Source organism: Eulemur rufifrons, chromosome 6, assembly GCF_041146395.1.
Source record: "Eulemur rufifrons isolate Redbay chromosome 6, OSU_ERuf_1, whole genome shotgun sequence".
Taxonomy (NCBI): domain Eukaryota; kingdom Metazoa; phylum Chordata; class Mammalia; order Primates; family Lemuridae; genus Eulemur; species Eulemur rufifrons.
The window spans coordinates 51413742-51436952 of NC_090988.1; the positions used below are offsets into that span (position 1 = coordinate 51413742).

Sequence of the window (23211 nt, forward strand, 5' to 3'; positions counted from 1 at the left end):
AATAAAGTAGAAGTGCTCAAAATGCCTCTATTTGCATGACCTATCAACTGCTTAGGGACTATAAGAACTTCCCAGAATCCTACGAGGAACATTCCAATTGTCCCCAAACCCCTGATACATCATTTTTCTGTATGATTTTAGCTTTGGGGAGAGAGAATTTTTGTAAGAGGGAGAAATCCTCTATTTCCCTGACCTGAATGAGGAAGACCATGTTCAGTCCTTTTATAACTGTTATACAAATGCCTTGCCATGAAGCCAGCCTGGAAAATGACAGGGCCCAGGTTCCTACTCCACCATCCTTGCCCCACCATCTCCCCCAACTCTTCTTCTTTCTTTTGCTTGTACTGCCTGAAGCTATAGCCTTGGGAAGAGAGAAAACAAAGTAAGAAAGCACTGGTTCCCAGTGTGATTCCTGTTTCTGCATCTCCGGTATGTTACATTCCAGAGCTCCATGTGTAGTCCACCATTATGAAACATAGGGCTTTGGTGATGCACTTACTTCACTGCTCTGAACCTATGTTTCTCTTCCTGTAAAATGGGCATATCCACCTAATAGTCCTTGCAGTAAGGATTAAATGAGATAAACAAGTAAAATTCTTAGTACAATGGGTAGGTACTTGATAAATTATTATTACTAATAAAACAACAACTAAAATGTAGTAAGTGCTGCGGGCTGAGCGCTCTGTTAACAGCTTTATACATGGTCTCATTTAACCCTCAACAACTCTGTGAAGTATTACGAGCATTATCTTCCTTTTACAGATGAAGAAACTGAGGCATAGAAGTTAGGTAACCTGACCAAGGTCACCAAGCCACTAGGTAGAAAGCTGTGATTTAACCAAGCCAGTCTGACTAAATAAATGCTAGTTCCCTTCACTCTCCCAATCCCTAGGACCTTTAAGTTTTTTGTCGCCACTAAAACACTTACATTTGATCTCTATTTCTATTTGAGGGAGGGGTGAGAATCAGAAGAGTAATTTTCAGGTTAAGTAGATTGGCTTCCTTTCCTCCTCTTCCTGCCTGTGTTAAGTTTGTGTGGCTTTTTTGATTTTTTAGGACTTGTTATACAGTTAGGCATTCTAAGCATCACTTATGAACAGAAATGGATTCTGCCACAAAATGATGTAAATGTGGAAACTTAGGGGAAAATGAAATAAATAAAAAGTGTAAAGATTTACCACATCGAGAGAGTTCTTGATGCTAGTGTCAGTTTTTAAGTATTTGAAAACAGGTGGCTTTTTTTGTTTTTTTTTTTCCTATTCTCTTTCAGATTCACTTGTGCTTGCTTTATCTGCCTACAACCAGGTCTCACGCTGCAAAGTATTAGGAAAGAGTACAATTCACAGTCTCAAATATGTGTCTTTCCCTCCCTACAAAATGTTTCCTCTGAGGAACATTACTAGATCACAGCTGGTCAAAATACTAAATCTTGATTGTCTGGATCCTGGCCAAACTCTACAGCTACAACTCGGTGGAATAAGAATACTTAAAAAGAAAAAAAAAACCCTTTAAACAACATTTGATCTTCTTCTTTCTCCCCCCTCGTAGCAAGCTATGACCTCATGGCAGTGAGACCTCTACATGGAGGTGTTTAAGTTGGTTTACGGCCATTAGAAATGTTTGAAGCTCTAGGTACTACTCTGCGCCAATATCATGTCAACTGTGCTAAAAAGCAATAATAGTTTCTCACCTTCTTAAAGATTACTGCTTAAATAATGCAGAGCAACGACAGGGCTGCACAGAGTGCCAAAAGCTAGTTGCCAAGGCAAAGCTGAGGTAGAATTACGTCTTTTGGCAGCTGAGAAATTATGACATAAAGTTAGTTTTTTCAAAAAAACAACCTCCATAAATTAGGCTACTATCCTCTTTCAAAATTCAGCAAAGGCTGGGATTTATCTTTCTCCTCTCCCTCACTCAGATCAAGTAGAAACTCAGAGCCCCCTTTTGGGAAAGCCAAATGTAACCGCTAGATCTTATCTCCCAGGAGGTAGCTGAGGGTTAATAGTCATAAGCATGCAGTCCTCAGGCCACAGGCAAGCAATCTAAAGACCTCTCACTGTCACCAGATAAGTGTAAGTGCTTAATCTTCGCCCTGGATATTAACAAAAACACGCAACAAAATACTGGGCCAAAAGCACAGGCTAAAATCTGTGCCAATGGTCACTTTTCCCTTGGGCTCAGCTTGGAAAGTTTTCTGCCAAAGTCTGACTAAACAAAAACAGAATATAAAAAGGTACAACTGAACAAGGGGGCCTTTAGATTTTATTTAAACTGAGTAGTGATGGAAAGATGAATTTGTGAACGAGAAAGTTCCATAGGCAAAGGACAAAATAAGCAAGCTGAGGAAATCCAGGTCCCCCGGCTCTGCGGTGTGAGGGCCTGGCCCTCGCAGCTTGGAGGAGTAGGCCCCAGCACGGGCCAGTGTCAGAGGGCGAGGGGGTGCCTACGGTCCAGAGCCCGCCTGGAGGCCCGCTCGGTCTCCAGGTTGAGTTCCCTGGGATCAGGGAATACAGAGTGATCCTCCAGGGAGTCGAAGAGAGGTCCTGGGAGGGGTCAAGTCAACCACTTCACTGATCAGCCTTCACTTTAAAAAATCATCATACAAATTAATGTACTGAAATCACAGTCAGGCCACCAACATTATGAGGACTGTAAAATGGTCTGTAGGAACAGACATAGCCCATCTTGATGTCATTTATACAGAGCTTAAGTAACATCCTACAAGAAAACATGTAAAGAACAGGAAAGAGATGCCAGGAATGATACCTGGGGACCCCTTGGAGTGTCTGGACGGCACTTGACATTTGGGAATAATAAACTGTTTATGCTGAAAAGTAGGGGGAAAAAAACAAAAAAACTCTACCTTTGCCAGGGAAACCAGAGCAATAGCAATCTCACAGAGCCCAGCCCCAGAAAGAACTCGATAGGGGAATTAAAACCCTGGTCAGAGAATGCTTTCAGAGTTTTAAAACTAGACTTGGAAGGGAGCTAAAGGAAGTGTTAGACTCCCGAGGCCCATGACAGAATCTGAGAAACGAAGTCTTTGAAAGATACTGCTAAAACTGAACTACCATCAAATTTCTAATAAACTCTGACATGAACCAAACCATGGGGCTTTAGTTGTTTGTTATTATATTTTAAAAGAAAAATGGATAGCTCTGTCACCATCTGCAGAGAGGCTGGAGGCCTTGGGCAGAAGTGCTTGAGTTACAGTTAGCTGCCATTTAATCACTGCTTAGTAAGAGACTGTGGGACTCTAAGGATGGCATCTAGGAAACCTCTCTTTTGTGGTCCTCTGTGCTACTAAAAAGGTGTAGTATAAAACTATATGCATATTAACAGAACATATTAACAAACTGATTTACTCCCTTATTCAAATATATATTGAGTGTCTACTACAAAGTAGGCACTGTGCTAGAATCTGGGGATACAATAATAATTGAAAAAAAGCCATGGTGCCTGCTCTCACGGAACTTACTGTCTAGTGGAGAGGACAGAATCACACACATAAATGTAAAACAACAACCTCTCACGTGCTGTGCAGAAGAGGACATGGACTAACAGAGCCTGCAGTGGAGAACAGACTCAGAATAGGCCAAGATTCAAAGGGCTAATAAAGTTCCTCACCAGGTAAAGAACGGGTCCGTGGGTGAGAATATCTTCCAGGCAGAAGGAACAGCATATGGCAACAACTATGTCAAAAAGGAGAACAATGTTTGAGAATCCCCAAGGTCAGCAAGTGAAGAGTTGTATGGTAGAAGATGAAGCTGGAGAGGGAAAAAGTCTAGACCACGCTGAAGCCCACAGGGCATGTTTAGAATGTTTGTCTTTCCCTAAGTCATTAAAGTGTTTTAGGTAAGGGTGTGTGTGTGTGTGTGTGAGAGAGAGAGAGAGATAGAGGAAGAGGGAGAGAGAGAAAGAGAGAGGTTGAGATTTATATTTTAGAAAGTGTACTCTGGCTGCAGTTGGAAAACAGACTGGAGGGGGCCCAGAGTGGATGCTGTGGGCCTGCAGGCTGTGCAGCAGTATAGGAGATGATGGAGGCGTGGACCAGAATGGAAATGTATAGACACAGACAAACAGAGTAGGGAAAATTGGCAGGAGCTGCTAGGGTTAGATACAGGGGTGAAAGGGAAAAGGAGGAACCAAGGGTTATGCCTGGCTTCCTGGCTAGTGTAAAAGAATGGAAAGAGGTTTCATTTACTGAAAACAGAGCACACTGGAAAGCCGTGAGGCTTATGGCGACTGGGATGGAAGACAGGTAGAAAAATAGGTGGGCATGTAGAATGTGCTGTGAAGATGTACAGGAAGCAACCTGAATACAGGTCTGATATCAGAACTTATCTACACCAAGGATAAAGTGAGAGAAAAGAGGGCCCAGGATGAGCCTGTAGGAGATCCAGCCTTTTACAATGAGGTAGAGGAAAAGGAACCTACCAATGAGATAAGGGGCAGTCAGAGATGAATGACTTCTCCAGCAGAAGGCTGGAGTAATGGGATTCCTTTTCTGGAACCACCGGATGCTAAGGGATCCCTTGTGTAAAACACTTTATTCTTAACATAGTCATAAGAGAGGCTGTACTGTGTGATAGTTAAAGCAGGGGTTCTAAAACTGTTCTGCTAGGTTCAAATCTTAGCTCCTCCATTTGATGGCTGTGCCACATTTAAATTATTTTAATCCCTTGGTTCCTCAGTTTCCTCATTTGTAAGATGGTAGAAGAAAATGGGTCCTAATTCACAGGGTTGTTGTGAGGGTTAAATGAGTTAACTAAATAATACATTCAAAGTGCACTGGAAGAGTGCCCAGTTCGTAGTAACAGTCATTTGATATTAGCTATAATGATATTACCTATCATTATATATTGCCATCTACTAACAGAAGAATCACTGAATAAACATACAAAGTGATCTTTAACAAATCCAAAATTGAAACACAGGAATTATATCTAAATTTAGCATAAACTCAAAGGTCATACTGAAGCAGCTAGTGATCATTTCTAATGCTGCAAGCCCTTATCAGTTTTTGATGGGCAAAGACCATATTTCTAAGCTTTCCTGAAACTTCGCACAGTGCATTAGATTTAGAAGGATGCTTATCTACTGATATTTATCAGCATATGCTAAAGAATCTCTCCTGAAAAACACTGATGTTTTAGTATAGAATATCTAAGTGACTTTTCTACTAATTCCCTCCCCCTATTCATTTAAGTATGCCCATTTCCCAAAACCCAATTCAATTCCTAACTCCTTATTAAACCTTCTTTAACCACGCCAATCTAAAGTGATTTCTCTGAACTCTCAAACAGTACTTGCTGTTATATACCTCCAACTGATGCTTAATATGATTGCTTGGCATTTCAACACGTATTTCAGCAGACATTACTGAAATCCACATTCATTGCCTGACAGATTAAGAGGCTCTGCAAATAAAGAGATGTATAAAATAAGGTTCTTATAGTTTAAGGAGTTCTCACTCTAGTAGAGAAGACGGAGAGGAAGCCAATAACCAGAATACCATAGTGCTTTGCACGGGAAGGACCTAGTCTTCTATTTCTTGAAAGCCACTCCTTCACTTTCCAATATAACTTAGTATAGAGCACACAATACTCAGTGAATATATCTGTTTTATAAATAAATGGGTTTAATTAGTTGTACTCAAAAGGAAAAAATTAGTTTTTTTTGGGGGGAGCAATGTGTTGAGAAATAATCAATTAATGTTAAAAAAAAAGTAAAAAGAAAAAAGAACACTACAGGGTTACTTACAACATGGAAAACAAAACTGTCTAAATATACAGTTATAGTAAATTTAAATAATGAAATATTAACAGCCATTAAAATGGTGCTAAAAAGTTTTTAATGTCATTGGTAAAATGCTTAATTTATGACATATAAAAAAAGCAGTACAGATAGCAGTACAGACAGCGCCGTCCAATACTGCAGCCACTAGGAACTGGCTGCCGGGACTTGAATGTGGCCAGTCTGATTTGAGATGTGTGTAAGTATAAACTGGATTCAGAAGGCTTAGTATGAAGAAAGGGAATATAAGATATTAATAATTTAAAAAAGATTATATGTCAATAAGATATTATTTTGGATATACAATTTGGATTTTATTTGGGTTAAATAAAATATATTATTGAAATTAACTTACCTGTATCTTTTTACCTTTTTAAATGTGGCTGTCAGGAAATTTGAATTTACATATGTGGCTCACACTATATTCATATTTCTATTGTACAGTGCTGGTATAGAGGACAAGATCTGAATTAGATATGAATACATGAATAGAGATTTTTTGTCCTTGAATTGTGGGGCTGTTGTTTCTCCTTTCTTCTGCATATTTTTGCAACTTCCAAATTTTATTCATTGAGCATGTATTACTTCATAATCAAAAGGAGTTAATAGAAATAAAGATGACACAAATAAAAACAAAGAGAAAAGAAATCTCAGTTTGGTTCAAAGGCTTGGTTGCTGGAGGTGGAGAAAAGCAAGGGATACTCGAGTGCCCTTCTGCCACTGGTGAGGGTAGTGCACACGGATGTTGGCCAGCTGTTCTCCATCCTGACTGGAGACAGAAAGAAGTGGAAATGGGTGTTAACCGCAGGAGGGGGCCTGTAAGTTAAATATAGGGAAGAATTTCCTGAAGTGAGGGTGTTTAAACTCTGGAATGAATTATGGAAGAAGCCTGGTCCCCCAAGGTCTTTTAAAATACTACAGATACCCATATGCCTTGTGTGTTCCTGTCTAGAGGCAAGTAGATGACTTGTCGAGGTTCCTTCTAAAATAGCTATCTTAGAGTGAATAAGACCAATAAAACTTTCTTTTCCATTCATTTCTGACTAGGCCTCACTTTTCATATTAAGGATGCTGGCCTGCAAGAAATACTCTCAAAGGCAAGCCTATCTGATGCAGCTACCTTAAATAGTACTCTTGAGACTTCAAAGACAACGTTATTTGATCTAAATTTAAAATCCAACATCAGTTAGACATGTTCTTTAAGCCCCTTGAGGGTCACCTGTCAGAATTCAGTTCTGAATTCAGCATAAACATGATGGAGAGAAGGGAAGGGGGCAAATTTGTTTTTAAAAAGTCAGGTTTATTTCAAAGATTTTAATACCAGATGCTGCCTCATTTTTAAAGGTTTCAAATGGTTTGGCTTAAAAGCAGAACTATCATATCTTTACTCTGATTTTAAAGATGGTAGACTGGCTCACTTATTCTAGATTCTCATTATTCTCAGTTTACTGAAAAACAAAAAAAAAAATCCACAACAAAAACATTTTCCTAAAATGTGCCAAAGTTCTTAGGTATTTTCTTTTTCTTCTATTTATGTTTAAAGCTGTTGAACTTGATTGTCTCTATCTACCAACATGGAAGACTAGATCAGAAATAGGTCAGCAGAAGCACTGTTTGGATATTTTACCACTAAGGTAATAACATGGCCTTACATAAAGCCACAAGTTGCTTCTTCCAACATTAAACACTGGTGTTTGTTAAACACTAAAGAAATCTGGGGTAATATTCCAGCACACTGTTGAATGGCCGAGGACGCTTCTTCTCAGTGTTCTGTTCTTACTGAGGTCGCTGATACTGATTTGAGCTCTTTAAAAATGGCTTGCCTGGACCCAAAACATCAGATATGTCAGTCCACAGTTGTCCTCCTACACTGCACCAAGTGTCTGCTATAGTTGGGTCTCGGTCTCTGAGTACCAAACAGAGTGAACAATGCATAGGAATATTTTTACAAGCCATGTCCTTCAAAATATTCAATTTGTCTTATCTAGTTTATAATAACTTAGATTATAAACTAAACAACTGTCAACTAAGCAAGGGCAGTGCAAATCTTACACTTTTGAATCTTCCTCAGTCTCTTGAATAATGCTATACGCACAGGAGTCACTTAATGAATTGTCAAATACACGAATAATACATAATAATACTTTGTATGGCCTTTTCTAGTTTATAAACCAGTTTGACAGACATTGTCTTATATTTGCTCTATAAGACTATGCTTGGGAAATAGAGCTGGTGCTATTAACTCCATTTAAAAAACTGATACTCAAAACAATTTATGAAAATTAAGTGATAGAGCTGAAATCCTAGAACCCACACTTTTTAATTTTTTTTATTTCAGCATATTATGGGGGTATAAATGTTTAGGTTACGTATATTGCCCTTGCCCCACCTGAGTCAGAGCTTCAAGCGTGTCCATCCCCCAGACAGTGCGCACCGCACCCATTAGATGTGTATATATCCATCCCCTCCTCCCCCCTCCCATCTGCCCGACACCCAAAGAATGGTATTACTATATATGCACTTAAGTGTTGATCAGTTAATACCAATTTGATGGTGAGTACATGTGGTGCTTGTTTTTCCATTCTTGGGGAACCCACATCTTCTGATTCCTAAATCTAGTGTTTCTTCCTCTGGTATCACACTGCCTTGTATGAATTAAACCTTATAATCAGGAAAAATTAAAGTTAGAATAAAAAATTCCATGAATAAAAACAGGACAGATGTTTCTGAAATCCTCCCTTTATCATGTCTTGTTTGTAAAAAAGAATATGACATTCAAGGAAGACAAACGCCATGGGCAAATACATTTTAGGCTGCTTATCCAACCCGTGTGCGTCCTTCTTCAGTTTTCTTGTTTCTCAGTCAATGGAGCTGAAATATACTATCATTCTTGTTTCCTTTGCTCTTAAAGTTCTTACATTCTTCACAGAGTTTTATGACTCTTAGTCTCCTACCTCTCTGAGACAGAATAAGCAACAAAGAATGTTTCCAGCAGAACTGCTGCCTGAATTCTGCAGTTTATCTTTCCAGTGCTCTGGATCTGACTTCGGGGGTCTCCCTGTGGAAGGTACTAGGTGTTAGAATATAGGTGGCACAGAGATGGGAGGGCTGGGGTAGGGCACAGACAGAACAGAATGTCTAATAAGGGCACTGTGATATGGTGAAAAGAACACGGGATTAGGAGTTAGACAATCTGGGTTTTGGGTCCCTGTTCCATCACTTACTATCATGTGATCATGGCAAGTCATTTCATGTTTCTGAGTCTCAGTTTTCTAATCTGTAAATTAGTGATCATTATTCTTGCCTGGCTTCCCTCACAGGGTTGTTGCAAGCCTAAGCAAAAATAACGTTAGTTTTGCACCTAAGAGATTTTTATTACTCATAACTTTTAACTGTGGGTGAGAGTTACCTAACCAAGCAGGTACCAAGAAAAGTTGGTTGGCAAACAGATTCGTAGGGTACATATCTCTAAGGCTTCAGAAGGGTCTTATAAAGGACTTGGGGAAAGTAAGAGGGAGATAGTGAATATTTTGTACTATCAATGTACGAGAGCATAAGCCATCATTTAAAAATGTGAACCAGAATCATATTCTATACCTATTTGTACAATGATTATGGATTTTAAAGGAAAAACAAAACACCTACAACAAAGAATGGATTTAATTTTTAAAACAGAGACAGTAACTATGATTCATTTATTCATTACATATTTATAATAATGGCTACCATTTATTATTACTAAGTGCCAGGTGGTATGCTAGATACTTACATATTTAATATCCATATGGCAACACTATCAGGTAGGCACTAATATCCTCATTCTATAGATCAAGGAATTGAGGCAGACAGCTAAAACTTGCTTGAAGTCACAGAGACAGTAAGTGGTGGTGCTGCTATTCAAATTCATAGTTTATGTGCTTTCTACTTAACTGAGCCACTGTTTCTTAACCTACTCTGCCCTACACACCAATCCTCACATGTGCAAATTCTTTTGCCTCAGGTCCACTCAAATACTATCTTCTTAGTGAAGGCTTGTCCACACCCCTCACACCAGGAAGTAAAGGCTTCCTCTGAATGTTCGAAATAATTTATCTATCTTTCTTACAGCACTTTGTACTTTCTATTATGTATATTTTTGTTCCCATTTCATTACGTTAATTAGACGATAAGCTCCTTGAATGCAAGTTCAAGGAGCATATTACATGACTAGAACAGGGCAGATGGCTGTCCCTTAATGCTTCCCTAATGCCAGGCTGGGACCATAGAGAGGAGAGAGATGCGGTCCCCAACCCCAAGCTGCTCAAAAGCCTCGTGGGTAAGACCCGGAGGGAGAAGTCACCTAAGCTACTGAGGGAACACATGTTTGTATCTGCCACTGTGCTGCTGAGTGAGTGAGTCAATAGGATATGAGCTGGACCCTGAAGAGAGAGCATTTGGATAGGGCAGAGGAAGAGGCAGGCTATTCTAGGTAGTGGGAACTTGTCAGACTAAAGAACTGAGGTCAGAAATGAGCGTGCCATGTCTGGGGCCAGTGGAGGCAGGGTGGGAGAGTGACGGAGAGACATAACTGAGACACTGTCTCAGGACCCGGACGCTGTGGCCCCATCACACAGCGCATTCACAGCAACCACGGCACATAATCTCTTCAACTCAGTCCTAAACTTGCCGTCTTACTGACAGCCATCGAGCAGCAGCTTGCGTGCACATTCTTCCCCGACCGTAACTCAGCACTAGCACCAGCTGTGCGTGTGCATGTCAACTGGAGTCTGGGACCACTTTGTAGTCAGTGGTAAAAGAAAGAAAGATGAGATGTTTAAATGGCATTCTGGTGACTTTTAACCAAAGTATTCAAGAACACAGCCTCTGAGCTGAAATTCTGCTTTTCAAAATTGTGTTGCTTGGCAGTTACAACTGGGTTAGTGCTCCTAGGATGAGAAAACGGGGACTTTTTTTGGAAAGAGCTGGCATAAATCACTGAGACGTGTGCCCTATGCAACTGTGTTCATGAGGAAAAAGGGGTTCATTTTATGATTAATCAGGTAGAGCCTTATGATACTAGTTAAGAATTCTGTAATGTGAAAAGAAAAAAAAATCACTTCATTAAAAGAATTTTTATCACAATCTTTTCTTGACAAAGTAAAACAAGCTGTCACATAACTTTGAAGCTTACCATAAGAAGGAATTCAGTGAATGCACTAACCCTCAGCTAGTTTGAAGTCCTCAACACCAAAAGAACATCCAGCAATCTGCTTCCACAGGGACCAGTCTGTGAATGGTAACAACCACACAGAAAATGGAAGTGTTTTCTCTTACAAAAGATGTAAGAGCCTCCCTTAGGAACGTGAGTTTTTTTACCCTTTGCCCTTAGGAGCACAGGCTTGGGAGGTAACTCCTCATTCCACAGTTGCTCTCGGAAATTCTCAGATTTCCTCCAAGGCTAAAAGTGCTTGTTCCAGCTTTGTTTAGCTTTGTGACTTCCAGCCTGGCTTCCTGCCGTGGTCTTTACTTGGAACCATTCTGCAGCATTCATTTTGCCATACTTTGCATCTACCTTAGTAGCCTATTTTTCATCAGAGTACCATAAAGTGGTACATTACTGTTCATTCAGTGTTAATGTGCTTGGCACAGCTGGCACAGAGGGGCACTACATAAATGAATGAGTTTGGAGCTTAATGGGTTTGCGACATCAGTGCCAAGAGCCCTAGAATCTAGTTTTATTGCTACAGGTTCATGGGTCAACCATGCCTGGAAAGTCATTTACTTTCTCTGTACCTTAGAACTGAGAGTTGCTGGAAATCAGAGTGTTGTAGGAGGGGAAAGGCAGTTAGGTTGCAATGAGGAAGCATTTCTATGTAAATATTTTTGCTAAATTGTCTAAAGAGATCTCAGAAGAAAGGGACCTAATCTCTAAAGTTCCAGTAATTTGTTGTGATTTGTTTATTGTCCTAAGTTGTTTTTTTTTCTAATATTGTATTTGTAATTTTGTATTCTTTTTCTTATAAAGGACTGTCAAAGAACCACAAAACCCAGATTCTCCTCATTCCTAAAATGAATCTGCATTCCAGCCAAGGCAGTCTATTCTTTGCCAAAAAAGCTGCTGTGCCTTTTCTTAAACTATTCCCTCTCTAGGAGGAGATGAGGATGGTGGTAGGAGAGAAGGAGCAGGGAGAGCACATTCTAGACAGAGGGAGCGGTGAGTGTGGTCACTCAGACAGGAAAGAGCTTGTTCACATAACTAAACAGAGGCCAGGAGAGTACAGGAGACTGGAGAGGGAGTGATATCAGATGAGCCAGGGGCCAGGGAGACCATGGAAGACAACTTTGATTTTAGTCTAGCCACCGAAGCTGGAGAGTGATTAAGATATAGCCAAAATTAACAAAGATCACTCTGGCTACTATGGAGAATGGAGAGTGGCAGGACACAAGTGAAATCAGGGAGATAAATTACACTGGTACAGCTGTCTGGGTGAGAAAAGGTGGTGGCTTGGACTAGGGTGGCAATATTAGAGATGGTGAGAAGTAGTCAGATTGATATATCTTTTGGAGGTAGTGATGACAGGGTTTGCTGACGAATTAGATTAGATCTGGTGGGAGTGAAGAAGGAAGTCAAGGATGATTCCCTGGGTTGAGCACCTGGGTAGACAGGGTGCCCTTTGCTGAGAGGAAGATGAGTGGGAGGACAGTGTTAGATTACGGTGAGGCTGAGGTACCTGTGATACTCTGAGGGGTGGGGTCAGGTAGGTCTCTGGCTATCCAGAGCCTGCAGGAGAGGTTTATTCTGAAAACAAAACTTTGGGAGTCATAAGCATATAGATGGTTTTCAAAACTATAGGAATGAATAGGAACACACAAGAAGAGAGTTGAGAGAGAAAAAGAGAGGAGGACCAAAGGTGGGACCAGGGCAAGCTCCAATATTTTATGAGTAAGTAGAAGGGGAAGAATATGCAAAACAGAAAAAGAGCAGCTAGAAGGAGAAAGTAGTACTGTGGAAAGTTTCAAGACGGTAGGAAAGGCCAGCAAGGCCAAATGCCACTGACATGCTGAGCAGGATAAGGATAGAAAGGTGACCTTTGGGTTTGGGTGTATGTTTAGAATTCAATAGGCATCTAGCTAGATAAAAGGAATTCCAGTATACCCATAGAACTAAAAATCAGACGGGAGAGAGTTAAGGAGGAATTAGAAAAACATATACAGACCTATAATCATTACAGAAATTAAATCAGTAGTAAAAATCTGCATTTCCCACAACAACAACAACAACAACAACAACAACAACAAAAATCACTAGGTTTTTGCTAAGTTCTATCAGATCTTCAAGATATGGATAATTCCTATCTTATATAAGTTATATAAACTATTCCAGAGAATAGAAAAGAAGGGAAAGATCCTCAATGTATTTTATGAGGCTGTTACAACCTCAACATTTTTGGTCATGTTATAACCAAAATCAGAGAAGGTTTTAATGAGAAAAAAAAATTATAGGACAGTCTGATTTCAGTTTTCAGATGTAAACATACTAAAAAATTAGCAAATTGATTCAATAATGTAGGAAAAAATAATACATGGCTAAGTAAAGTGTGTCCTAGGGGGCAAAGATGGTTTAACATTAGAAAATGTATTAATAATTAATTAATACATTAACATGTTAAAGGAGAAAAAATATAGTAGTTTATCAGTAGATTCAGAATAAGCATTTGGTAAATTGTGAATACACACATCCATGATTAAAAAAAAAAAACTCTTAGCTGGAAACAGAAACAATCTTTCTTTTGCTAATGAAGGATATCTACCCAAACCTGCACAAAACATAACACTTAATGGTGAGAAGTTGGAAGCATTCTCTTTCAGGTTGGGAATAAGAAAAGGACACCCACTATCACTGCTCCTATGCCACAATAAAACATAATAAGACAAGAAAAAGTAATGTAAGTTATAAAAATAGAAACAACACCATCATTCACTAAAAAATTAAAACAGCAAGCAAAACTGTAAGGCACTAGAACTAAATATATCTAATAAAAAATGTGTAAGACCTTTATGAAGAAAATTATAAAACTTCAAAGGTAGAAAAAAGGTAGAAAACAAATAAAGAGATACCACGTTCAAAGGTAGGAAGACTTAGTATCATAAAGCTGTCAAATCACTCAAATAAGATTGACAAGTCAAGAAAAGCCAACAGTTTTGAAAAAGAACATTAGGTAAGAGCTTCTCCTTACCAGATAGCAGCATCTTCCTTCCCGCTTCCTAAGAAGGAATATGGCTTAGGGGTAACACTCTTGGCTCTCTCCATCCTCTCACTCTCTCTCTTAGGAGAAGGGACTTTTCTGATTGGTGAATTTATAGGGCAAAACAGAAGCTGGGTATTTCTGGCTCAGCCCTATCTGGGTTCCTGCAGGAGTCATCTGATCGGTCTCTGCCAAGGTAGCAAGGGCCTGCCTCTTCAGGGACAAACAGCCTGTGGTTTGCCAGTCATATTGTGATTATGAGGGTAAGTTCGATTTTGAGTAGTATCTTTGCAAGTCCTTTTTATTATAGATCTTAAGCCAAGCAGCTTTATCAGTAATAAAACTGACACTTTGATTTGTATTGGTCTGTCTCTTTTATTCTCACACTCAAATGGTTCCAAATGTCAGGGTGGAAGAGGGATGCTATTTATTGGGCCTCCCCAAACCTCAACAAGACTTACAGAAATTACATCTTATAATATAAAATGTGGTACTAGACCATGGCTAGACAAATGAAATAATGGAGTAGAATAGGGAGTCTGGAAACAGATCCATGTGTACAAAGGAACTTGGTATATGAAACAAATGGCAGCATCAATCAGTGGAGAAAAGACAGGCCTTTCAATAAATGATACAGGGACAATTTGCTATCCATACTGAGTAAGATTCACTTAGTGATTAATCATATAGTGTTGTGGGTTGCTTCTTTTTTCACTATTTTAGGTTATTTACCATTTGTATCAGAAAACTTTTCATGAATTATATGCCTTGTTTCCAACTAGAACACAAACCCCTGAGGGCACGGCTTGAGCCTTATACTTCTTGTTACCCTCCAGGAGTGCCTATCACAGAGCTTTACACAGAGACACTGTTAAATAAATGTCTGCTAGCTCACTTCTATTATTATTATTTTACACTAAAACTCCATTCCTCAAGGCATCCAGGTCCATATCAACACCCAGCTTTGGTAATTATTTTGATATTTTGAGTAGAATTCTTTAAATAATTGTGTATCTGCTTAACAGGAAGTCCTATTTAAGATTAGACTTCTTGAACTTGCCATTTTGAGGATCATATGGTACAAAAATCAAAACAGTCAAAGTAAGGACTAACCATAGATATCACTTTCTTATTATCTTCAAGGCCCATCCTTATGGTACAGAAGAAAATGAAACCAATCTTGTATTGATACCTCCCTCCCCACAAGCAGTTTTCCTATCTAACATCCAGTTTCATCCTCACAACAAACAGGTGGGATGAGCTGCTCAGGGATTATGGAGAAGGAATCTAATTTCAGAGAAGCAGGACTTCAAATCCACACGGTTCATCAGAAAAGACCTGGGATCAGAAGCCAGTGCTCTTCACAAAAGACCATTCCCCGCCCTCCCCACTCCCCCTAACTCTAAAAGCCTGCTTCCCATTCACATGATTTTGTCAGTTATTGCTCATCACTCAAGGATTCAAACTTCCAGAATTACTAAATGGCTAAGCCAACAGACTTCCATTTATTTATTAATAAGTCAAGTGAATCAATCTAATGCCTTCTTTGTATCAGATTTCTCCTCTCCCCTTCTCTTTTTAAAAGGATCAAGTCTATCCCGACAAAACACTTTAAACAGCAGCTTGTTCTCATGGTATAACAGGCACTGACATCCAATGTAAAAAACATCTTAGAATGTAGCCCCTGGTCTCAGACTAGGTCCCAACAACCTGACCTACTCTTTGTCTGCTTTCCTCCTCCCTTGTCTGGATAGCCAACGATTCTGATGCTCATTCTATCTGCTTCGTCTTTGGAGAAGTCCTAGGGGCTCCCTGTATCGTATTGGCTGTCCTCCAGTCTGTGTCTCAGCAATACACGCAAGGAGTCCCTGCCATGCCAACATCCCAATGTTCAAATAATACACCCTAAGCCCTCCTCCCTCTAAGGGTGCTTCAACCTCCTTAGCCAGACTGGAGCTTAGATCTACCCAAGTATGATGGGTGCCTTTTCTTCTCTTTAGATATCTTATTACAGAAGAAAACCCAGAGACAGGTATGGAGCAACATGGAAGCCAGCAAAGATTTTCAGGATCATTATCCACATTACAGTTTCTGGTTATCAGAGATATAGGTACTCACCACCTGACCATGAGTCCATGCTCCATGAAGTTTTTCAGGTTAGGAAGGGTTTGCCTCAAGTCTGGAGTCCCTAGTCCATGTTGGTATCTTAGCTGCAAAGGCAAAAGAATAGAGTTATAGGAAATTTTGGCAGATTATAGGCAATGCTTCAGAAAAATGAAGCAGTAACCAAGTTGATTTTTGAATTTTACAAGAGGAAATGTAAATATATGATCTTGATATCAACCACATTGTGTTATCCACGTACTGGGTATTTGATGTATGGATGAAGGTGTATATAAATATGCACATACATTTACCAGTTGAGATGGCATTTAAAGGTAGCCTCTTCTTCTTCTTCTTCTTTTTTTTTTTTTTGTAGAGACAGGGTCTCGCTTTTGCTCAGGCTGATCTTAAGCACCTGGCCTCAAGCGATCCTTCTGCCTTGGCCTCCCAAAGTGTTAGGATTACAGGCGTGAGCCCAGCTGTGGTAGCCCCTTCTTCTACTGCTCCTTTGCCCCCTAAACTTGGAGAAGACTAGGAGTGACCAACTGTGGAATCAGGGTATTTCAAAAACCTCTGTATCTACGCTTCTTTTCTACTCCTAGACTCTGTCTGGTAGGGTTTGCTAACACCAATTCCAAGGACATATACCATAAAACCAGTATTTCATTTTGGATACTGGCAGCTTCCCTTCTTTCACTGGCCCTTCCCTTTCTATACACAAGGGTAAGGACCATCTTGTACTCACCTCCGATTCCAACAGCATGTGGCATAGTGCTGGTGCTCAGTCAATGCTATTAAACAAATAAATAGCAAGTCACTTCTGACAGAGGCTATATTCTGTATTTCTCTTGAGTCTCTAACTTTCCTCTTCATCCAGAACCAGAGCACATAGCCGGAAAGCTAGTAAAGGAAACCACTGGCTTGTGGGCTAGATCTGCCCTTTATTTCTGCCAGAGGCTGATTTTCTAATAAATGTCCCTCTGTGTACTCTGGATAACTTGCTGAATGGTTTTCATGTGTCTGTTCCTTACCTCCTTTCACCCTATCTCTGATGCCACCATTTGCTTCCTTAACTGACCATCACGGAGAACGGAGGGAAGTATATGTGCACACTTATACACACATGCATCCTCACATCAAATACACAGTAAGTGGACAACATGGCCCTGAAAAATGTGTTTTCCAAATGACATAATATATATGAAGAAAGTTTATAAACTTTATAAACTGTTTACTGGCATACAAATATGAAGGGGCATCAGTTTTTCAGCACTTAAAGAGTGGCAAAGTCAAACTTTTAAATGTTTTCCTCTCTTAAAAAATAAAACCATTACCAACAAAAAAAGGTAAGTTTTCTTCTGTTTGAATCTAGTATGCAACTGATTTTTCCCTGAGTGAGCAACACTTAACAGAGAAAGAGTTCGTTCTCACTGACATTGAGCTTTTTAAGGAAAACTCCCAAACCTAAGTGGGTCTCATGAATGGTCTAAATGAAAACTCACAGAAAGTTTGGAGGTAGAAACATGTAATGTTAAAACTAAAAAGTATCTTGAATATTTAAGCCAATCCTTTCCTTTTGTAGATGGAGAAACTGAAGCCCAGAAAGGGGAAGTAAATTATCCAGGGCCACGTGGTTCAATGGCAAAGATATTATTAGCCAGGGTCTCTTTTTCAGAAACCATGCTACCTTACCATCTACCCCAAAGTCTGAGAGGAAAATTGTTAACAGTACTTGAAAAGACAAAAGGAAAATATTCTTTTCCTTTTTCAAACCTAGCTTGGTGACCTAAATCACCTCCTGAGATTTGCTGACCTTGAATTATAAGATCTACCCCATATGAAATGACATCATTTCTTGTATTAATATAAATGCATTTTTTCCATACATTGAGAAAAGCAAAATGGCTGATATCCCAATATGACATTCCTGAATTCATTGTTTCAATAAAAAAGTGAAATTGTTTACACATGGCGTGGAAATTTCACCTGTGATTCATACTGAAAAATATTAAATATCAAAAAAACCATATTGAAATAACACCAAGCTGTATGTCTCTGAGCCAGTGCACAGACAATTGCCTGCCCCAGACTCCACACTGGAAGGTGGGTGTTGAATTCTTTTCAGAGACCACAATGAAAATTTCTCTCCAAGTCTGATTTCAACCAAAAAAGGAAAACGTGGAAATTTTAAGTCTCTACCCAGGTCTTAACCCTTCATTTGCTGTATAGCACTATTATTGTTTTAATCATTAAATCTTAGAATTTTATAGCTTAAAGAGACTCTGGGGATCATCTTTCCAACCTTCTTCCTTTTATAAATGAAGAAACGAAGGGTCTGGAAGGCAAGTGTCCTGCCCAAAGTCACAGAGCTGATAAGGGACAAAGCCAAGGATAGACCCTCTTAATTATAGCTCCAAATTTTACCATATCACCCTTTTAATTTTCTAAACAGGGAACTAAAAAAGAAATGCATACATAATACATATATATTAATTTAATTTTTATTAATAAAGTATAGGCGCTGTTTAACAAGTCTGAACTACCATAAGGTTTATAATGAAAGAATAGCAGTTCTCTGCTCTTCCACGCCAAGCACTTTTAGCTGTTTCTTCTTTATCTTCATATTTCTAAATAATATGCTTATATTAATATTTCCTATCCCCCTCCTGTTTTAGACATGATCTACCATATTCCTACCATGAAAGATGAGAATTTAGCTCTCTTAAACCACTCCTCTCTCTCACAAACATTTTATCCCCTCTTCCATACATGATCTACTGGCTTTTTATTAAAGAATATGAGAACTTGACTCTCTACCCTCCCCCACACACTTCTCCTCCTCATCCTGTCAATATATTAAATATCACATTTTTTGTTAAATCAATATTTAGTGTTTATCTCTTTACATCCACATAAATACTGTTTACAACCGAGCTATGTAACGTACTATTCCTTTCTTGTATTTTGTTTGTTTGTTTTTCCGGAAGTGGTAACTCTTTTTTCCTCTACCTGTTGAGTTTTTGGGGAGTATCTGTCAGTAGATACTCCCCAAACTCTAACAAAACCTTAAAACTCTCCTCAATCTAATTAAATATACCATATAATTCATTTTTCCCTTAAAGATATATTATTATTTACTGAAGCCCCCTCTCTGTTCCAATCTGAACTGGCTGCTAGCTAGGCTTGCTGCACTGCGATTTTCCTGGAATGTCCCTTCACCACCATCCTAGAAATTTTGTTTACTTCTCTCCTGTGTTGAAGCTGTTATTTCCTAGATCTCATGTCTTCTTCTTTCTTGATTTACTGCCTCATCTTGGTGGAGTGAATCCCACAGTATCTTTCTGGGAAAGGGTAGCATGGGAGGTAACTTTTTTGACACCTTGAGTATTTGAAAATATCTTTATTCTATTCTTACACTTGAATGATAGTTTGCCTAGGTATAGAATTCAAGACTGAAAATAATTTTCCTTAGATATTTCCAAAGTACTGCTTCACTGTCATTTAATTTTACATATGGCAATTGAGAAACCTGGTAAGATTCTGATTCCTGATCCTTTTTATGTGAGCTGATTCTTCTCTCTGGAACTTTTCAGAATTTTCTTCTTTAACCTTAGTATTCTGAAATTTCACAGTGATAAGCCTTCTTTTGGGTCTCTTTTTATTCACTGGGCTGGGCACTTAGTGAGTCCTTTCAATATAAAAACGCTTAATTGCCTAATTCTGATAATTTTCTTATATTATTATTATCTCCTCTTCCTTCTTTATTTTCTGTTACCTCTGGGTTTGTTTCTTCTTTTTGTCCCTTTTTTCCTTTTCCTCTTTTTAAAAAAATTTCTAAAGCCTTAACTTGGCATAGATCTTTTTTGTTTTGTTTCAGACTTTTTTTTTAAAAATATTAATATTAGAGGCTTTCCTTTAATGTCTAGTAATCTGTGGTTGTTCATCTTTACAAGTAAAACTGTGAGACTTTAAAGAGCTTTTAAGAAAGTCTATGCATTGGCAGTGCTTGATGACTGGATGTAGAATGAGTAGACAGAAACCTAGTCCTCTACATGAGGGACATATCAGCCCCAGGAGCTCTCATTGCTGGGACTATTTTTCCCAGAGGGAGACTTTCAATCTTCTGTCTGGAGGTATAATCTGGATCTCATTTTGGGAATCAAGTAGGAAAAAGCAGTTGGGAAACTTTGTGATGGTATGTTGTACTTTCACTTAATCCCCTTGTTTTTGGTAAGGCACCTTCTTTCTTGCCCCAGTATATCAGGCAGTTCAGAGTTCAGAGCTTCTTGGGTTCAATCTTTTTCAGAAAGTAAATCTCCATCTTCCCACTGGGGTGTGCGGGAGACAGCTGCTTGGCTGTGTAGGGTGGGGAAAGTGAACTGGGAGTCTTACTTCCCTTTCTATAGACTGTCAATGAATCCTTCTAGTTTTAGCTCTACATACTGCTCCTATACTTTATGAAGTACATGGTACCTCCAAATCCTTCTGGAGTTCTATGGTTTGAGTTATGCTGCTTTTTGAAGGCTTTAGGTTTCAGTTTTCTCCATTCTTCCAAGTCAGTTTATCATCCATTTATTTACTTGCAATTTTCTAAAAATTTTTTTTTTTTTTTTTTGAGACAGAGTCTCACTCTGCTGCCCGGGCTAGAGTGCCGTGGCGTCAGCCTAGCTCACAGCAACCTCAAACTCCTGGGCTCAAGCAATCCTCCTGCCTCAGCCTCCCGAGTAGCTGGGACTACAGGCATGCGCCACCAGGCTTGGCTAATTTTTTCTATATATATTTTTTAGTTGGCCAGATAATTTCTTTCTATTTTTAGTAGAGGTGGGGTCTCGCTCTTGCTCAGGCTGGTCTCGAACTCCTGACCTCGAGTGATCCACCGGCCTCGGCCTCCCAGAGTGCTGGGATTACAGGTATGAGCCACCGCGCCCGGCCTCTAAAATTTTGTCAACTCTGTTACCTGTTCTTGTCTCTTCTTTTCATCATTGTGATTTTACAAATTTTAAATTATTTCATCTTTATTAGTAGCATTTCAGTAGGGAGGTGACATAAATTAGTATATTCAAATTATTTATGCTGAAGTCACTTCTATATATAACAACTTTCCAATATTAACTAACAACTCTCCTTATAGCTTTTTACACAGTACTCACCACTCTGGCAGAGAGCTCTCTTTCCTGTCTCCACGTCTCTCTCTAGGCATCCCACATCTGGTCATGTTCTATCCATTCTTAAAGAGTCAATACAAGTTCTGCTTCCTGTAGGAAGCTCTCTCTGATTACCTTAGGATAAGGGGGGCATTTTCCTCCTCATCTTAAATCCCTTCATATATTACCTTTCCATGTGCTCTCTTTGAAAAGCCTTAACTAACTGGGTAGATACTTAATAAATAAATATTATTTGTTAATTAGCAAGTTAAATTAATGCAGAATAGGAGGGAATGAAAGGCATCATGACACAATGGAAAGACCTTAGATACAGAAGATCTGGGTTTGAATACCCATCCTGTCACTTACTAGTTGTTTGACTTTGGATAAGTCACTGCACTTCTCTGAGTTTCAGGTTCCTTACTCGGAAAATGGGGATGTTACCTCCCTTGCAGAGCTGTTGTAAAGTTTAAATAAGATAAAGTATATAGAGTGTCCAAAATAATATCTTATGCACAGAAGGAATCAATATATAATACCTGTTATCACTGTTAATACACATATACTCTTTCTCTAAATCATCATCATCATAGCATCTACCACTACACTAGACATAAAACTGGTGCTCAATAACGGCTTATCACTTAACTAATTAGAATGGAAATCAGAATAGGAAGAAGGAAAGAGTTACTTCGAATTAAGGGGAAAATCTTAACTTTTTTTCTTTTTTTTGTTGAGACAGAGTCTCACTCTGTCGCCCAGGCTAGAATGCAGTGGCATCATCACAGCTCACTGAAACCTCAAACTCCTGGGTTCCAGTGATCCTCCTGTCTCAGCCTCCCGAGTAGCTGGGACTACAGGTGTATGCTACTGTGCCCGGCTAATTTTTCTATTTTTAGTAGAGACGAGGTCTCGCTCTTGCTCACACTGGTCTTGAACTCCTGAGCTCAAATGATCCTCTCGCCTCGGCCTCCCAGAGTGCTAGGATTACAGTGTGAGCCATCAAGTCTGGCCTTAAATTCACTTTTTAAATGTTAATTTTTATTAAGCTTCTGACTGCAAGCACTCCAGTGTGGCAGCAATAAACACATACACATGTCAAGTGAAATGGAGAGACTGATACATAATGTGAGCGGTCAGGAGACCTGGGTGACAGACTAGTATGGCTATGCAATTCCCTCCTTGCTTCCTTGGACTAGTCAAATAATTTTTAAACTGTTTAAATTAAGAACTCTCTAACAAGTTAACACCCTGGTAAGATATTAGTAAAAACAGAAAGGAAAAGAAGGAACGAGGCCAAGGAGGACAGGACAAGGATAGGGAAAGGTGAGAAAACTACATTTACTAAGTTCCTACATTCCTATTCATTGATTCAACAGATATTTATTGAGTGTCCACTAGGCCAGGCAATGTGAATCAGCTCTTTCTTTGGAACCACAGGCCTGGACTCATCATAGCCTATTCTCACCATATAGTATGTATAATCCTGGGCAAGTTACATAAGCAATCTGTGCCTTATCTCTAAAAAAAGACCAATATTTATCTCATAAGACTGTTGTAAGAGTTCAATTAGAATTTTTATAGAGAATGGAAGCCCCTAAGGCCTGACTTTTAGAGGGCAGTCATTAAAACTGTTAAGGGCCTAGAGCGCTAAGCTGAAGAGTTCCGACTTGCTTATCAGTTGTAAGGACCTACTCCAGGGTTTTAAGCAAGAGAGTGAATGAGGAAAAACAACTGCAGAAGCAGCTATGAAGGACAGGTTAAAAGACTAAAGTACTCTTTTCTCTAAGAGACTGGGGAAGGCAGAGGCCAAGAAATCCAGGCAAGTAAAATATTGCTTTGGGTCTAACTGCCTCAAATTAGCCTCTGAAATAAACACCTTTTGTATCAACTTCCTACTGCACCACCACCCAAAGAGTCTAAACAGTTTTTAAGTGGAATTT

The 23211-nt window shown here is 39.2% G+C and overlaps 1 protein-coding gene across 3 annotated transcripts in view; it reads right to left on the reverse strand.

The window, feature by feature from the left end:
- Positions 1 to 23211, reverse strand: part of UVRAG (UV radiation resistance associated) — a 281364-nt gene that overhangs the window by 9274 nt on the left and 248879 nt on the right. For all 3 annotated transcript variants that reach the window (XM_069470994.1, XM_069470993.1, XM_069470992.1), the window contains one exon: positions 16140 to 16231. In XM_069470994.1, the coding sequence (XP_069327095.1) occupies positions 16140 to 16231 (92 nt within the window). The remainder of the gene's footprint in view (positions 1 to 16139; positions 16232 to 23211) is intronic.